Source organism: Larimichthys crocea, chromosome XVI, assembly GCF_000972845.2.
Source record: "Larimichthys crocea isolate SSNF chromosome XVI, L_crocea_2.0, whole genome shotgun sequence".
Classification (NCBI taxonomy): Eukaryota; Metazoa; Chordata; class Actinopteri; family Sciaenidae; genus Larimichthys; species Larimichthys crocea.
Genome location: NC_040026.1, coordinates 20,031,768 through 20,051,207, shown reverse-complemented (window position 1 = coordinate 20,051,207; position 19,440 = coordinate 20,031,768). Strand labels below are relative to the sequence as shown.

The following is a 19,440-nucleotide window of genomic DNA, read 5'->3' as shown; positions in this document are numbered from 1 at the left end:
CAAGAAATACCAAAGGGGTCAGAATCGAACCAGTTAAAAGACTAAAACTGTCTCTACTGGTTTCCAACAGCAAGAAGAGACTCCTGCTGCTCACATGGCGTTGACTTTTAAGGTGGAATTTCTTTCTTTGTCCATGTCCTCTTCCTTCTCTTAACTGACCTGACATGTGTTTAACCCCTATCATGTTGAAGGAATGTCACTGTCCATTCAAGGCACACACACACACACACACACATATTGTACATCGGTGCTCACTGCGCCTGGAGACCTCCTCCACCTCCGCACAGCTGTCTGCCACCTGCTGTGGAGCAGCCATGCCTGCGGAAGACACTTCATATCGCTTAGCGTGCATTTAGCAGCACTCCAAGCTTGTGGAATTCCACTGTTACGTTCCTTAGTCCTGCTCGGCAGATGCGCTGTAGCAGATGGAGGTGCTTTCCATCCTCTATGTATTAATTATGGTCACTACTTGTGTATTAAAAATTGATTGTTCATGGGCGCTCAGCATAAGGTATGAACTGTATACCACTTAGACTCTGTTGTGAGTTCTTGACATACAGCACATCCTCTGCTCCAATAAGGCACCTTTTGCTCGTCAGGACGTATATCGAGGTCGGATTTTCTGGTCAAACTCATGAACAGTCTAAAGAATGGACGTTATATCTGTAGCGTCACCCCACAAGTTTCTGAAGAGCCGTATTTGAAGCTCAGTTTAGTCGCTCTGGCTGCTGCCATCTTGGCAGTCCCGCCTCTGCTGCCTTCTGGCTAATCTAAAACTGGGCAAAGGCATGGATCGTTAGTCGACCTGAGGCGGGCTGAATGCCTGGTTGCTCAAACAAGCCACCTGTAATGGCACCCATCTGTCAATCAAAGCAGCCACGCTGTTAATCCTGCATAAATTTAAGCCTTAATATAATTTGAACGGGTGAGTTCTATAAAAATTCACCCTCAGTACAGTTGTCATGAACAATGACACAACTTTAATCTTAATCTGGCCAGTACGTGTTCAGATATTTTACTCTAGACAGACTCTAGAAATCCTTCTTCAACTCTGATTTTATTCTGTTTATGTCTGCTTTGAAGTTGGGCATTTTAATAATGGGGCTTATGGAGATTGATGTGTCCTGCAGCTTCAAGTGGCCTTTCAGTGCAGTTTTTGGTTTCACTTCACAGCCACTCGGATAAAACATGTTATTATTTTGTACACGGACACTGAGTTCTGAGTCTTTCTGATGAAAGTTTTGTGACTGTGAAGCTTTAACTTCACTTTAACTCAATACAATACATATATAATACAACAATTCAAATAATAAGTACTTGTCGCCCTAATTGGTTTACATTGGGTGGACTCAAAAGTTGCTTTGAGTTCCTCTTGCTGAGTTCACTTCGGTGTCAGTCCATTAGTCATCCTTTGAGCACATGGCTCATGTGTCTCATGCACTCATGTATTCATTTTTGTACATGAGATTCTTCGGGTTGTTCCCTATTTGGGGGAAAAATGGCAGCATTATGCAACGGCGAAGCCTCAGGGCAAAGCCATCTACAATAGAGCAGTAATAGGAGAGAAACTGGGCCGTGCCCTGAGTAATGAAGAGTCTGCCATGTGGATGAGGTAGCTGTGTCTTTGTCTTTTCCCCCCTTTACAGACACAGGCACGTGCAAACGCACACTTTGTCATTCAGGCATTCTTTGCCCTCTTTTTTCGTGTCTTTGCTCTTTCATCCACGCCCTGCTGTCTCACTGTTTTCATTACCTACAATATTCCCTCCATCACTCTGTCACCCTCCTCTCTCTCTGTTTTTTTGTTTTAAATCTCATCTTCCCCCTCCAGATCTCAAGGATTGCCTTTCCGCTCAGCTAGATCTTCCTTCCTTTCTTTCCCCGTGTCATTGCCTCCAGCCTCATGCTCACCCCACCCCCTGTCTATAGGGACAATAGAGAGGAAACAAAGCAGAGAAAACAGCAGAGTGGGGCCTCTCGAGTTAGGAATGAGTAAGTAAGGAGAAGGGTGTTAACATATCGAGTCTACTTTTATGGGAAGCTACTCAGACCTAATTTAGGTAGCAGTTAAGTGGTGAGAGCTGCCAATTTGATTTTTTTTTTTTTTTTTTTTACCAAGGAGCGAATGTGTGCACACTCCGGTCGGTAAAAGATAAATGGTGTTTTTAAACTTAATGGAAGGTTGCAGCACTTTGGAAGTGATGGTTACAGGATGAGGTTGTGGTGTGCGTGTCTTTGTACACATCCAGTGTCTGTGTGCGACCTCCCACTGAATGAATGCTACATAATTCAGAAGCCATTATTTTTGCGCCCTAGTGCTGAGAAGAAAGGACAGTGGAGAAAGAGGGCGATGGACGGAAAGAGAGAAAGCGGGGAGTGTTGTTGTCTTGGCTATAGCTGCTTGAAAAGGAAGCCCTTGGAATAAATGTTTAGAAATCATTCTTGGGTCCAGTGCAGTTTTTAAATTATACAGGGTTTTTGAGGAAGTTTAGAGGCACAAACTCACCAATAAAACAGAATATAAACCAAAGTTTATTCCTTTGATGGACCTTGTGAGGTCCCAGAAGTGTCTACCATTTTCCTCGCTGGTCGCCGCCCCCCTTCTTTTCTCCTGCCACATTCCCTCCTTTCTCTGCATTGCCTGGCTGCAAGGAGGAATCACAAGACAGAGGCATGGCAATTTAAGCAGGCCTGTCACATGCTGCTTAATTCAAATGGGCTTGTGGTAATTCGCCCCTTTCACTCGTCCTCCCCTTTCCCCGGTGCAAGGGCACCAAACTAACCTGCGCGTTACCATGGCGATAAGAACGGCTGGGTGGCCCGGCGTTTGTGCCGTTCGGCAGGAGCTTTTTTTTTTTCCCCACCCTGTCTTTCTTTTTTTTTTCTTCTCCTCCTCCTCTGTCGAACAATCTGAAGCCGTCTCCCACCCATCACCCATCCCCCCTTCCCCCCCGAACGTTCAAATTATCCACCTGCGTCCCACATCTCCATCTCATTTACTGTGTTCACCTCAATTACACCCAGTTTACACCAACTCTCAGCGCACGGAGCCCACCCCACCACCACCACCACCACCACCATCATCATCCCCACCCGCCCGCCTTCAGATGAGACGTGGCGCTTCTATCTCTGTCTCTCTTTTGTCTCACCTTGGTGCGCGCCGCCATCCATCTGTCTGAGCTCACACCCCCATTAATGCATTTACAATCCCATCTCTTAAACCCGTGGCGCTAAATTTTCCACTCATTTCCACACCTAGTTTATGGGGCACTGGAGAATATGAGAAAGTTCAAGGGGGTTTAATGGCTGCAGATTGGCCCCCATCCTTCCTTTGACACCCTTTTTTTTCTCCTGTATATGTTTGGCCCTCTTACATGAAAGGCATGTCGCCGTGAAATGGTACAAGATGAGGCACTGCACCCCAACAGATGGAGCAAGAGTAGGACGTCAGATTGATTTTAGGGGGAAGGGAGCAAATGGTAAAAAACAAAGATTCATGGTGCAGAAAGTGGAAAGTGAGTGAGCACACATAACATTTGTTTATATACGCGTCTTTTCCAGTCATATTCTCGCACTTTTATTAGCAAAGTCGACATGAAAGGGACCGTGTCATATGATATAAACAGCTGTTTTAAGGCTTCTGGAGGATTTTTCAATTTGCGATTTTTACCTGCCCTCTTTCATAGCAGTCGTTGACATAATCCTGCCGATCCTTCCATTTCTGATTTTTTTATTTATTTATTTATTTTAATCCCACCACTTGACTTGTGGGACTCATAACATCACAGCATGACGACAGATGGCTCGGCACCAAAAAGATTTCAGACAAACTAAAAAGGACGAGTAAGAGTGGGGGGGAAATAAAAAAAAAAAATCATGGACCGAGCTTGAATAAACCCATCTGCTCACAGATGGATGCAGAATTCATTTGAGGCTGTTAGGGACAGTCTTGTTGCTATTTTTGTCACGGCACTCTATCTCTCGCAGAGGGTGGGATACGGGGCTAAGAGGGAGCTGTAGATGGTTCTGGTGCATATTCATTTGTTGTTTTTTTTGTGCCTTATTACTGCACTAATCACAGTAACTGTTGATGTTAGTTTTAAATTGTTTGTTTGGCGTCAGAGAATAATCTTCCATTATGTTGCTCTGGTAGACATTTGGCAGAAGACAACAGAGAAAGGCTTTTTTTAAACCAAAGCAAATTAGTATTTTTGTGATTTAGCGCCCCCCAGTTTCAAAGTCATAAATATGGACAGTTGTACATGTGTATTTGTTATGATTACATAACCAGCAAGTCGACAACTTTGCTAACGCAGCCAAACACGATGCGAGTGCCACAACATGAGACATAGCAGCCAGCTAACATTACTTACTCATCCAACAGGAAGAAGCCCAGCTCGGCGTCTGTCTTTCAGCTTTCTATTTTACGAAACTCTTGCCAGCAATTAAAAGTCAGTCCCAGATTTACTCTTGTCTGGTGGCTTCTTGCTCAAACACTTCCTCCGTCTGCATCCTCTTCGTTCTTTTCACCTCTGTCATTAAGTCCAGTTACGTTTCCCACTTGCCTAGCTCCTGTTCTGGCATGACACCAGCTCCGCTCACCATCCGCATTCAGGCCTGGGGCCTGAAAACCGCCTGATCATGGTGGTCCAAAACACTTGCAAACACTAACACACTCTTGGTACTTATTGTTTGCAGCAGTTTGTTGTACAGAGAATAATTGATGCCGAGCAGTCGGAGGACAACAGATGGAAAACCATTTTCTTCATAAAATATGATCCAGTTTCAGTAGTGCAGCTTGTAGTTTGCTTACATTATCACAGGGATATTAGCACATATAATAAAATCAAATTAGTTAGTTATATTGAAAAATCTGTTGGTAGAATCACTCCACAACAAACTAACGGTAACATATCAAATGTAATGGCTAGCGTTTTGTGGCTAAGACAGACACGGAGCATCATTTAAATACAATACATTCACACTTCCTTTAACTCTGTTTTGGTCTCCACCAACTCTTCAGGAAAAAATATCACAGCTGTTAGTTGTTTGAGCTTAGTTGCTAACTTTGTCTGTTTGGTTCTGGGCAGTTGTATTGGAGTACAGTCGGTTTATCAGAGCTAAGCAACTTTCATCGGCTGGAAAGTGAGTTGAAGATAGTGGAACAAAACAATTACTAAAAGAGGCTAAAAAGCCCAGAAAACACTAGTTTTCTTTACTCAGAATAATCCATGAAGGAATTGTTTTGTGGGGCATGCAAACACAAAACAACAGGCTAACCAGTGACACATGGATGATGTTAATCTCTGTTTCTTAATTCAACGTAAACTCAATACTTTCGCTGTACTTTTAAGTGTTTTTACATGGATGCTAACTTTTCTTTCCCCACACATTTTAATGGACAACACATTGAGCGTGCTTGTAATTTAATGTGCTACGTAAATAGATGTGATATATCAACAAAATTGCCTTTAACAGGTGAGTTGAACCAACAGGATAATTTCCCCCCAAAAAGTACAGCTACATAAAAAAACCTGCTGGAAAGCATTAGTCATAAGTAATCCTACATTCTAGGTCAAGATGGCTGTTCGTTGCTTGTGGCAAAACACAAGCCCTGATGCTGCTTTTTGTTGTTAACTTGGCTGCATCGTATCATCTCCTCCCCTTCTCTTTCTCTCTTTCTTTCTATCCCTGCAGTCTCTCATATTCCTTGGCTGCGTGGCGGCTGCAGGCCTCGGCCTTAACCTGTTGTGTCTGGCCATCTACCTGAGCTGTTTGTGCTGCTGCCGCAAAGATGAAGAGGAGGAGAGCAAGAAACCCAACTCCTGCTGCGTCACCTGGTCCGCCGTCACTGCCGGCCTCATCACATGGTGAGAGAATCAAGATGAGATGTCATGACTAACTGCTGATTATAGTGCACACACACTCTCTGTCTGTCTCTGTTGATGTCTGAGAGAGAGGGGCGCACATCAACAGGGATGATGTCTGCCACTCTCTCTCTGTAGTTTCACATTTTCTTTATTGGTTATTCAGTATTCCTAACGGGGAGCTGTGAATGGCATGATGTTTTCTCTGCAAAGACTCTCAATATGTTTCTGCACATTCCGTATTCCCAAATGAGAAATACAACTTATTAGCTCAGAGTGCATCAACTCTCTGTAGCCCATACTGTATGCCTGTTTGTCTGATGTCTCTGTTTTCCCATTAGTATTCCCAAGGTCTGTCCAGCAGTCTCTTTTAAAATACCCTAAGCTTCTCTGTAGATACTCCCCAATAGCATAGCCTTCTGTATTTCATTCCTTTTGATGAGATCCATCTTTGATCTGTATCTACTAAAACTCTTTTACCTCTATGATAAAGTGATGTGGATGAAATCTCTCTGACAACCTTGAAAAAGCAGACATAACATGAACGAGAGAGCGAACGTTTTTGATATTCCTACAAGCCGCGTTCTCTTTGAATATCAGTCTGGACATGTGTTTTTTTTTTAAAACAGCTATTTGCGAAGCTGTGGCCCCTGATTTGAAGGGATATTGGCACAATCATCCGAGTTTATACCCTGCTGTTGAACGAAATAGAGTTAGCGTTCTGACTCTCGGGCACCATCCTGATGTGGGTGTATGATGAATATTCTGCTGACAGTGTGCAACTGTGTTACTGCCCGTGACAGCCAACTGGCAGACAAATCTCTTTCTCACCTTGATGCTTTGAACCTCTGGACAGGATGTGCCAACTGAGTCTGCAAAATATAATGCAAAAAAATGACACGTAGGAGGAGAGGTTACTATACCGAGTACGATATGAGAAAAATGCAATAATCCCTCTGTTGAGAATAAGACAGGAACCTGTCATGAGTCATAGGAATATTTTAAAATATTCTAAGGATTATAGACATTTTGTTTGAAGTAAGTACATAAAGGTCACCTTAAGAAACGTGATACAGTTCAGCTCAGACGTTCTAATGGATTTTTAAACTCCTACATTAGTTGTAAATAACATTTCCCCCAGTTTAATGCTTGCCCAAACTAGCAGACTATAAACTTTATCAAGCGTAGCCTATTTATGTTGCTTTTAAAAAATAAAAAAAACTCAATTTACATCGCTGGCTGGATAATGCAACCCCAATAATGGAAAGCAGGTTACTAACGGTGAGTGTAATGACGTTTTTCATTAGTCCCATTAGTGTAGATCTTTACTCACCATCACAAGACAGAAAATAATAATAAAAATAATCATTTACGGTGAACATAAAGTATAATTATCGTGTGTTATGCACGAGGAAGGTCCATTTAGAGCAATCTATTGGCAGAATATTGTGGAAATTTGATAGAATAATCATAAAGTATGTATTTATTGGTGTGTAACCACATGAAAATAAGAAGAAAGAAGAGTCCGCCATGTTGAACCACCGTGTTTATACAGTAGAGCCAACAGATGAACCCAACACGGGCTCTAGAGGGGTCCTTTCATGGCCAACATAGGTTCTTCCATAGCAGATGGTGAGGCGAGGAGGTTACAATTTGCAACCTCACCACTAGATGCCAATAAATCCAACACGTTACATGGTTAAAAAGACTATCTTCGAGGAGGATGTGTTGTTATTTTTAAGATGATATCTGACCCAGCATCAGATTTTAAACTGTTGCACTCGTTGTGATTTGTTTTTGGCTGGAGGCTGCTGGATCTCATCACGTCTGCGGCGAACTGAAAACTTTTCCTGATGTGAGATGACATTATCTTTGGGGTCGCGGTGAAGATTAACAACATCAGTATTATAGCCATTAGCTGGTACACAGACAACCATCAGATCCATCTTTTTATTCTCTTCTGTGTGTCAAGCTTGCAAATCAACCCTCTTAATGCTGCTGACAAACACTAACCGCCACATCCCTCAAACTATAGTGCCAGATACTCACTTAGAGTTACGAAGATCCCAAAGCACAGTCAGCACTTACATCACCAGATAGAGCCTATTAAGTCCGTCAATGGAACGTGCTCTTCCCACAAAATAGCTAATTGAATTTGTAGCCAGAGGACTGGATACTTCTCTCAGCCATGTGACAGTCATGTTTAGAAACCAGCGGGTAATATTAAATTAAGGCACGAGCATCGTACATCTATCTTTTTTTAAGAGGAGGTTCATTGTTAAATGGAAACACACGGCGGTGTCATGATTGTGTATCCTGAAAGCTTGTGTTCTGTACCTCGCATCTTCTTTGCCATGCCTTTGTGGCCCCAGCTACTGAACGCTGTTTAATAAAGTGTAAATGCAAAGGAATATAAATGTTTTTTGTTTTTTTTTATTATGTTATCCAACAGAGTTTTTAAAAGGGTCCATGCCGTTGCTAAAAGCATGATGACGAACATTCTGCATGTCAAATTACTTTTGAATCACTTCTTGGGAAAAACAGCACTAAAGCACTTAGCTTGATGTCTCACACATTTCTTCAGCGGGCTCTCTCTCCTTGCAAAAGTCTTTCTGTTCCTACCGAGTTAACCAGTCTTCATTACGTGATATTTCACTCTTTTATGTGCAGTTTCCTAAAACGTAGAGTGACTCAGTGGCAAAATCGAAAAATTAGAAGAGTGAGAATACAACTGCAAGCAGCCACTGGCAGACGACAGCAAGGACTATGGGAACTGTTTTGTAATTACGTACGGTAAACATTCGAGTCTTTTTGCATTTTGAATGAACAAATTGTTGCCCACGTTGTTGGATGCTCTTGGACGTGCTTTTGGGGTGATTGCCTGAATAGTGGATTTTGAATCAACGTATCTCAGAGAATAAGTCATGCTTGGACTAAAAATGAAAAGCTGGAGAAAAGCAAGGCCTCTGGTTGGAGACCTTAGAGAGATATAGATTATAAATATATTACCTGGATACTACAGTTTTTCATGAATTCCATCCTTTTCCATATATCACCGCTGACCAGGGGCGGACTGGCCGGTACTCTGGCGGCCCTCCACCCGCCACGCAGTCATCGCCCTGCTAATCTACTGTTTCACAGTCCAGCGCAGTAGGTAGCAGCAATGCACCTTTAAGTTGGATGCCAGCTGCCCTGCCCATGCCCGCCGGAGAAGAAGAAGAACAAGTAGTAGCAGCAGCAAAGACATTCAAGACCATAGAAACAATATGGATAACGCTGGTAAATAACGGAAAGAAAAGGGTGGGGCTGAGAAAGAGAGAGTGAAACCGCTAAATGTTGTAAACTAACTGAAATGTTCAGCAGCAGCAGCAACACTGGAGTTCAGTTTAATATTAGCAGCATCAAATTGAGTGAAGGAGTGAGCCAGACAGCTGTGCATCCTCAACATGATAGGGCCACCTGTGATGATGAGGGACACAGAGATGAGACACAGACAGATACAGGGCAAGTAAGTATGGAACATGACAGAGGAAGAAAGACAGTTACTTGTTAGGAAATGTTATTCAGGTTGCTACATTTTTATCTAGAGGGACTGCACCTGCTTGGTCCTCTTCGGTCCTTTCGCCTCTGTCGTTATATCTGTAGAAGCTGCTGAGCACAGTCACATTGTCCGCATGTCTAGCTCCGGTTCTGGCACGACACCCAGCTCTCGCTTTGTATCTGCATTAGCTCACAACCTCCTCTTCACGGTGGTCCAAAACTTCACAATCACTAGAACACTCCCGCTGGTGCTATGAGCTAACAGCAGCTGCAGTTTGCAGCCGTTTACTTTACTGTCCGCAACAGCTGGAGGACATCTGAGGGAAAACCAGAACAACATTTTCTCCATAAAAACTTGATCAAATTTCACTAAATTCAGTGAAATAGTTGGTGGTGTGTGACTAAGCGCCGCCAGCTGTTTATCTCAACATGTGCGGAACAGAAATGGATGAAAACGTGCATTGATCTGCATTTTTAGTGCAAATTGGGTTGAAATTTGCACAAAAAATGGTTGGAAACTTGCACGTGTACTTATTTAGTATTTACTGTGTATACAGTATATTGTATAAATAGCTTTCCTCTTCACATCTGTCTTATTTTCCATGTGGTACGTAACTTATTTCTACCCTTTGAACAAAATCACAGCCATCTGTCTGTTCTTCACTTCTATGAAGCGGCTCAGGCCTTAAAGTGAGAACTTCTGTCATGTTACTGTACAAATGCTACAAAACATATCATGTTTGGTGTTTCATATGTATATATTTTTGTCTCTTAAAGTGCTCAGAAGTAGTCCCATGAGAGTTGACTGGAGTACATTTAAAGATCTTAACGTGGCCCCCGACTTGATAAGTCGTAAGACTTAATATTGTGAGATGAATGAAGTGGGAGGACACATCCTGTGGGAAATCAACTCCACTTCATGTGATTCCCAACTTTGATTATGTCAATCTCGGGGCATATGCCAGAGAGATATCCCAGTGGATTTCATCATAGTGGACTTGGTAGCAGGAAAACTGGCTTCATTTTAATCTCGTCAGTCCAGAACCTTCCTTTGTTTTCACCCTCGCTTTCCTCTTCACTCTTTCTTTTCACTTTTTACTCGTCTCTCTCTGCTCTCCTGTTCGTCCTCCACTCTTCCCGCTGCCTCTGCTTAAAGTCTCGCCGTCCTCGGCTCTAATTATGTTTGACAGTGGCTGGAGCTGATTTGCTGTGATGTCCATCCCAATTAACACTGGTGAAACCAGAGCAGATGTCACTCAGCTGTGGCTGCAGCCCTGCCCATGGTGTAGCACATTAACTGTGTAATCTGTTGTACTGCGACCGATCAAGCTGTTTATGCCGAAGACATCTGGACTGTAATGTAGGTACTGATAGTTTGTTTACTGTGATATAATATTACTAGTTTGGATATTATTATAATATTGCTGGATTCAAATTATATTACTGCTTATCCTCATCGGGGTCACGGTGGAGCTGGGCCCTATCCCAATCACTTCAAATTCATTGTCATGGTTTTGGGTTAATGATCTAGTGTTGCCTGTTTTATTGTGTCTTGTGTTACTTCCCTTCCTGAATTTGTGTTTTGTTGTCTTTCCTTGACCTGGATGGAAAACATCACAAGGGAATATGTGAAGGATAATTCAAAAGTGCATCAAGAACCTGACTGCTTCTTTCTGTGCTCCTTGGTTCCCTCTTTGTTTAGCGTTCTGTCTCTCTCGTCTTGTTCCCAGGTCCTGTAATTGCTTCCCCGGGTCCTTTGTGCTTCTTTCACCTGGACTCTGAAGCCACCTTTTGTTATTTTGACTTCGCCAACCTGTTCCTTCAGTCGTTAAAATTACCTTTTGTGTTCACCATTTTGAATTAAACCGTGACATTTAATTGGTCCCTCAAGGGGCAATTTGGGACAAGCATGTTTTACAAACACACCAAATAATTAACTCACAAAACTACGATAATATCCAACACCACTTGAGCACATTATTATGTAAGTGTATTTGACAGATATAAACCAACAAATGAATGAAAAATATAAAAACTTTTAATGGAAAAACATCAGTATTCTCCACATGTACTGCACTGCTCATGTAAATGATTCATCAGGAGTTATTCTCCTTTCCGGGACACTTGAAATATTTATTTGTGTTTGTTTATTGTGATAGGTGTGCGTTGCCAATCAGAAAGTGGAAATGAGAACAGAGGACACTACAAAGGAAGCGAGATAAGCTGCCTGTTTACTTCATATCAGTGTCCTCCATTGGATCCCGTACAGAAATGCTCTGGCACACACACCAGAGGCTTTTTATTGGATGCTGACAGTACCAGCAGTTACTAACAGACGTGTTTTTACTTTTTTTGGGGTCATCTATGTTTAGCAGCTGACAATTTATAACTAGTTTTTGCATCTCTGGGCTTAAATTGCCTATTTCAGAAGATTTCTAGCTCTGAAAACGGAGACGCATGCATGGGAAATTTAGAAATGTGTTATTTGTGTTTTATATTTTAGGCCTCCTGCATATTAAGAGGATTTTTTTTTTTCGGGATGGACTTGCATGGCTGAGAGTTCAGGAGAGTAGAGTAAGATATGAAATTCTATATTTGTTATCACAGGGGAGTTATTGCTCAAATATTCAAACGCGTCTGAGTCTTTTAATAGTGGCTAAAGGCGTTTTTATGCTGCAGGCTGAAGCTTTTGGTTCCTTTTCTGAATGTCTTTTATACGCTTTGTCATTTATCAACGTGACAGTTTGGATTTTTTTTTTTTTGCTCAGTGCATGCCAACTCAAATCTGTGATATTCTTCAAATCTGTAGATATTACAAAGAGCAGCAGAGCAAGGGGGGTATAAAAAGAGAGAGATTTCCTCTTTTCTTTGCACTTTTGCCCCTCTGTCCTCCCAGTTTCCTTAATATTAATTAGATTCAACCCTTAAAATATTTGCACGGTTCAAAGAAATCCATATTTCTCCGGGCTACTTTTATCCAATTCTTTTTTTTATTTTATTTTTTATGTTGCTGTGGTATTAGTCTGGATGAAAGGAGAGCAACTCTCGGGGTATATTTTCTTTGTAGGTGATGTTTATTAGAAAAAAACAAACACACAAAACAAATGAAATGCACCAGCGTATGAATCATCATCTGTGGATTATTATTTTTGCAAGAAGCAAAGCAAATCTCCTTTGATTTGTTTTCTGCTTTGTTTCTTTTGTCTCGCTCTGTTTGTCACCCCGTCTTGCCCTCTGCTTTTGCCTCTTAGCGTTCGTTGTAAACTGTCTGTATGTGTTGGTCTGTATCTGTCACTTCCTGTTGCTCTCCAAGCTTTTTTTCCCCCGTTTACTTCTCCACTACTTCCCTTTTGCCGCGAGGGTCATGTTAAAACCTACAGAGTGGGTGGTTTACCTGCAGGGGGGGGGGCAGCTAATGAGACTCCGTCCTTGTTGTACTAATTAGGAAAACGGCCCCTGTTGTTCGACGTCGACCGCCACCAGCTAAAACAATCCTGCCAGACTTCAGCGCTTCCAGGTGAACGCTGCAGGAGGCGTCACCGACAGTGGATTTATAGGCTCGCTTTCAGCTTGACGCCTATCCGGAGCATCGGGGAGGAGTCGAAGGTTAAAGATGCTGCTCTAGGTCTCAATTAGTCCGACTCCTGCCTACGTTTCCTTTGGTACTAACCTGACTTGCCTTCATGTGGAGCGCATTAGCACACGGTGGCGGTTTGTAGCGGTGATTTCCAATGATGGGTGCACCAGGAGGTACTAGAGCAGTTGCTTTGGGGATGCTTGGAAAGGTTGTGGAGTAGAAATCATAAAAAACAAAACATTTATTAATACTGAGTTAGCTTTAATAACTGAACACGAAAACTAGTCAGCAAGCAAGCCAGGAAATTGTAACATTTATCTTAATGGATAAATAGTTTAAATCGCTAAAATCAATGGATAAACTATTAGAAAGGGCTCACGGAAGGATTCGCGATACAGACTCAGATGGTTCAAAAAGTTTTACTAGATGAGCTAGAGTACAGGCGAAAGTACAAATCCGTAACATTGTGGTCAAAAATCAGGCTAAAGGTCGAAGATCAGGTAATCAAAAACAAGAATACAAGACAAAGAAACACTGGGATGCTGGACAAGTCAAGACGAACTGGCGACAAACAAAGGGAGCACAGAGACTAAACACAATCAGGCACAGGTGCAACACATGAGGGAGGCAGGTAATCAGGGATGACTCACAGGGTAAATGGACTGTACTTACAGAGCGCCTTCCACTCAAAGCCAAGGTGCCAACTGCTCATCAGTTTCAGGAGCTAAGCATTCATACACCGATTCGGGAGCAATTTGGGGAAATCGGGAGCAATTTGGGGATCAAGGACGCTTTGACATGCAGCCTGAAGGGGGAGCCGGGGATCGGGCCACCGATCATCTGATTGGTGGACGACCCGCTCTGACTCTGAGCCACAGCCGCCCTTCGGAGAAGGGAAGGCGGAGACCTAAAAGACAAGACAGAAGGGTGACTGAAAACATGATTTGTTCAAGACATGACATAAACAGTTGAAATGGATACTTTAAAGTACAGGATGAACAAAATAATCAACTTAAGTTGTGAAGTACCTCAAAGTAATAGCTAAATGAAACTAAAAATAAGGATAAATAGTATCTGTAAATTGTAAATTGTTGGCTAAGTAACAGGTTCATCCATTAACAGTGAAAGTATTAAGTTGATAACTGGTTAAAATGGTTAGTTAAAGCTAATGAACACATGGTTGCAGTAGGTGGTGATATAGCTAGAAGTGGATGTGGCTATTAGAAGATCAGAGGAAGCTGTATTGATGTTTTATGGTTTATTAGATTAGCGGAGAGGCACTCAGACATAAAAACCTCGTAGAATTAATGAGGTCATAAAATATTGATCAAGCTAAATCAAAGTCAAATACACTGTATCTGCTCTACTCTTGGGAACACTGCTCCTCCCTGTTTTATATGAACTGACAGCGATTATCAGATGATAGTGAGTGAGTTGCGTGTCGGTCTGAGCCGGTGTAGCGACATTCCCGAGACTACTGTTGAATCGTGTTATGTCATATGTATGAGCGTCATCCAAAGGGACAAAGCTGGGGCGAATAACAACCGAAGATGCTTGCTTACATCATCAAACCAGCTTAATATTAATGGGTGATCTTGGATCAACATGTTAGACAGCGCCCGTCACCAAAATGCCAAATGAGGCGACGCTTTTTTGGAACGATGACGTTCATCCGTCTAGTTGAGTTTCAGACACGTTGAGGATCTCAGCCAAGCAGCACTGAAACTGTCCTGGAGGCTTATGGATGCCCCCAAAAAATGCATTTTTCCTTTAATTTGTCAGCCGAATCAACACTTGCAAACATTAAACACTTCATGAAAAATAGGATTTACTGCAGAGCTGTTTTGAATTGGATTGACCCGGAGGTGGTGGCACTTGATAAATCGGTGACTCGGTGTATTAATAGTTTCCCCAGAGAGAGGCGCTAAGCCATGTCATCCCCTGAGCGTTACAGATCCTGACTGCGTCTCGATTTTGTGATCAATCTGGTGTGATATGTGTCTGTGTGACGCTTTAACCAACGGCCTTACTCATTATAGCAACGTTATGCTGTGTCATTTAGAGACTTGTTTCCCCTTAAACAATGTTAACAAGGGTAATACTTCCCTCTGAAGTCGGCATAGGTTGTGTTTATTTCAGGTGAGGAAGCCAGCCTGTGCTATGATAGTGTAGCAGGAAATCCTGGTGTTTCGCTGCACTGGGATCTTTGTTCATTTGTTTACCGGTGTGACCCGTGACCTTCAGTTATTTACATCTTCTAGAGCAGGGGTCTCCATACTACGGCCCGCGGGCCACATCCGGCCCGCCTAAACAATTGGAGTGGCCCACTTAACGATCCCAAACAATCCCTCTAAACATGGCCTATTTTTCAAAATTGCATTTTCCTATTATAAAATATTCACACTTAATGATTAAGCTTGGCATTCTAATTAAAATCCACATTATTTACGAACTATTTACAGTACTAGCTAATTTTCATCCCCTCACACAATGGTATATTCCGACGTGACTTTGCTCGTGATCAACTTCCACGCAGTCGGTGCGCCGCGACCAGGTCTGGGTCGGCTTGGAAATGCTCGGGGGTGAAGGTGCCTCACGGCTCTGGCTGCGAGCTTTACAGCGCCCTCCTGCCCGGACCTCGCCGCTTCCCGGGGCCGTGGACTTAGTGCTCGCTGCACCCTCTCCGCGACTGTCGAATCGCAATTTATCGCAAACTTTCACTTCCTCCCGCAACAAAATCGCAACAAAAATGTAAAAAGCACCGCAACTTTCACCGCAATTTTTTTGAAAACCCCATGCAACATCAGGCATTTTAGGCTGCAACTAGGCCGCGAAATCCTGGTGGGACTGATATCATTTCCGGTTATAGATCACAGAAAGGCACATTGATGTGGCCCGCACCGAAAAAAGTTTGGGGACCCCTGCTCTAGAGTCTCTAATCTAACATGGAAATCATATTTTGTCCATTGCCTTTAGAGAACGTTGTGTTTCTACATCTAAACTCCTTGTGGTGTTCATGTAGAGAACGATTTTGTAGCTGCGTCTCATCGTCAAAACTCATCATATGGCAGTACAATGCCACAGCAATTAAGGGGGGAAAGAAAAGAACCTCAGAGAGACGACTCGTGAGTTTGTGCGTTTATGCTCCAGCTGAACAAATGAAATCCTTGGATGACTGAATATGCAAAAGTAGGTTTTTAAATCATGCACACACACATTCCAAAAGCACTGTATTGTATAATTTCTGAGAGCGTTGTTTACATAAAATGAAACCCAAACAGTTTGGTGCAGCTTCAGCGCTCTATAGATAAAGTATATTTGTTTTGCCTCGCTGAGACGAAATGCTCAGTTCTGCGGTTTGCATAAACAGGTCCGTCAAAAAAAAAAAAAAGGTTTTGCTGCACTCATTATGTATTTCTTAAAACAAAAAAGTAACAGTCTTGTGTTGGACATGTTGGTTGAATGCACGGCACGAAAACATTTCATGGAAGAACGCTGAATGGGTCTAATTTTATCCCTCCCACAACCTTAATTGTCTGTGAAGTCTCCAAGATGCTCCCCCAAGACTCTGCCTCTCCAACCCGCTGTCATTCACTCGCTTTGGATGACTATGTTTACTGCCGCAATTATCTACTGAATGGACCGAATAATATTTCTATCTCCTTGTGGAAACTGTCCCGAAATACCTTGTTACCTCTGTTTTTTCCCCGCCCCTGTTTATCCAGAAGTCAGGGTCGATGGAAAACCTGATGATACTGCTTTATGATAATGCTGAAAAATAAGGCGTAAAATATTCAGAAAATGTTAGTGTGGGTGCTGTTTTGTGTTGTGCCACACTCCTTGTAGGTTGTATATCTCTGCTGCAGAATGCCACACTGTTTTAAGGTTTCTAGTAAGGCCTTCGAAGCTGAACGACTTTGAATTCAGTGATTGAAAAGGACAACAACGCCGTGGACGGATGGGATTTACAAGCTGAGCAGTGGTTGACGTCGTGCCCTGCTCGTCTCATTAATTTAACAAAGGCTTTACCTGTCCCTCCATGCCTCTTCTTCTCTCTGCAGCGTCGCAGTGGGTGTGGGTTTCTATGGCAACAGCGAGACCAACGACGGCGTGTACCAGTTGACCTACTCCCTGTACAACGCCAATCACACGCTGGGCGGTGTGGACAGTCTGGTAGGTAAAACACAGACCTCTTCACGTTACAACGCCTCTTACACACAAATACACATGTAGACTATAATGTATAATCGTTTGTGGATTAGAGACCCATCTATGCTGATCAGAAATTATATTTGCTCCCATTTTTCATGCGTTAAAATAAGAGACTGTGCACACTGCACCTTTGCCAAGATAATCCGTCCAACTGGCAGGTGGTTCGTATCAAGTTACTGATTAAACAGCATGATTACGTCAAAAGTTGTTCTTTGGACTGGTCACAATAAAAGGCTGCTCTAAAATGTGCAGTCATATCTTGATAAAATAGATAGACTTTATTAAATCCACACTGGGGAAATTCACTTCACAGCAGCTCACAATACACAAGGTGGATAAGAAAAATACTCAGAGCCCGGTTCCGACTCCAGTTGAAAGTTGAAAGCCGTCCAGAGTTCCCAGCGAGTCTGAAGTGAGTTCATTCGGCCACGTCTCTGTGAGGCTCCGTACTCCTTATCAGGGAGAACTCTTCCCGATGATAACAGATGGAACAAGCGGTTTGTACCTTTGTTTTCCACCCCACAGCGCTTAGATCCAGCGATGCATCCCAATTTTCTTCTCCTCACTTCAGCATGGATCCCCAGTCTTTCCACACAGAGCACTAACATCTGTAAACAAGACAGCCATGGCTTTTTTTTAAATGCATCACCTGATGACATGGGGGAACAGGTCCTTCCGACATGGGGTTGCACGACATGAGTTGATGATGGATGTTTGCCACAGCAGGATCAGGATCTCGTTATGTTACGTCTGCCCATACTGTATCCCCAACGAGGAGCAAAGCGCTCGCTCACATGACCCCTTATACACTACAGTCGTCCCTCGCTATAACGCGGTTCACTTTTCGTGGACTCGCAGATTTTTTTTGTGTAATTTTGCATGCTTTTTTTTACAGCGTACTGTACAGTATGAACGATTGGCTAAGGGAGTACTGTACAAAATGCGTTGTATGTTCTGCACTCGGAAAAATACACCTGCACCAAGGAGGAAAAAGCCGTTACAGCGGAGCGGCACCAGGACAAAGAGGAAGTGTGAAATACGGTTTCATTTACTAATACAGTATTGTATCTTATTTTTGTTAAATCTGCAAAAGTTTGAACTTTGAGAGTGTTTAAATGAGAGAGAAATGTGAGAAAATGTTAATGCCTGTCTGAGAAAAGTGTATAAAAGTGTGTGGTAAGGGGTTTTACGGCCTTAACACATGTAGAATAATTGTAAAACTGCGGATTTCGTTTATTGCGGGTTATTTTTAGAACGTATCCTCCGCGATAAACGAGGGACCACTGTATCTTGTAAACCGGGATTCATCTGTGCAGAGAACACTTCACTGAAGTGACACCATCGAAGTCAGATACCGCCTTCAGGTCAAGTCCCCGGTGAGCTTCCCTGAGCTCCTCTAAGCCCGAGGGCTTTCTGACAGCTTGTGCTAGAGATTTTTTGGCTTTAAAAAAACAAAAAAAACAACTGTCGCAGGTGAAGAAGCTGAATGTTGAGGTCATGGTTAACACACACTCTGCAGGATGTGAAGATGGTTGGATGTACTGCCAATTTTTCTGAAACAATGTTGGAGACAGCTCATAGCGCAAATGAACATTCGATTTTACGGGAAGCTGCTCTGGTTTCTGCAGTCAGCATGCCAATTATAACGCTCCGCTCAAAGCCTGTGTTATAAAACTGGACATTTTAGAGCACTCAGGCCTTTTATTCTGAAAATCTGAGAAAAATAAACCTTTTTGTGTGCATAGATCTTTTTCAACTCGTGAAAAAATGGGCGCAAAAACAAACATGTTGCATCTATATTTTTGCATCTGGAAAACAAACAGCTCTGAGTGAAGGCTTCAGAAAGGCTGGTTTGTGATGTAGCCACACACAAACACACACTCAAGAGAAGGAGGAAAGCCCAGAGGATTCAATTTAGTATGCCTTTAAATGTTTTTATGGTCTTTTTATGGCTTTTTACCACTACACACAAATTGACAGCTTCACCACACAAAACCTCCGTCTCCCTCCCAGACAGACAACTCACACAAACACATACACATTCTCACCATCGTCCCCGCTTCTTCACCGCCATCTCCCAGCCGCCGTGGCCTCAGCAGAAAACAAAGAACCGTCTTGTCTTCCCCGTGCTCACTTTAGCTCAGCATGTTTTCTATTTTTATCTGCCTCACTTCCCATCTTAGAGACGCTCATCACGCCGACCTGCTGTTGCAAATTTCACACTAATGACAAGGCATTTTTCCC

The 19,440-nt window shown here is 42.8% G+C and overlaps 1 protein-coding gene and 1 long non-coding RNA gene across 4 annotated transcripts in view; one reads left to right on the top strand and one right to left on the bottom strand.

Annotated features, from left to right (window-relative positions):
* Positions 1-19,440, top strand: part of ttyh2 (tweety family member 2) — a 62,929-nt gene that overhangs the window by 8,289 nt on the left and 35,200 nt on the right. For both annotated transcript variants that reach the window (XM_019270185.2, XM_019270187.2), the window contains exons 2-3: positions 5,698-5,870; positions 17,046-17,157. In XM_019270185.2, coding sequence (XP_019125730.1) covers positions 5,698-5,870; positions 17,046-17,157 — 285 coding nt within the window. The remainder of the gene's footprint in view (positions 1-5,697; positions 5,871-17,045; positions 17,158-19,440) is intronic.
* LOC113747857 (uncharacterized) lies at positions 10,983-19,424 on the bottom strand. Of its 2 annotated transcripts, none has more exons than XR_003463951.1 (3): positions 19,235-19,424; positions 17,014-17,154; positions 10,983-13,891 (listed from the first exon to the last, which is right to left on the bottom strand). It is a non-coding gene; the product is annotated as an uncharacterized LOC113747857 (long non-coding RNA). The 2 variants fall into 2 exon arrangements; XR_003463950.1 differs by having other exon boundaries at positions 19,245-19,424.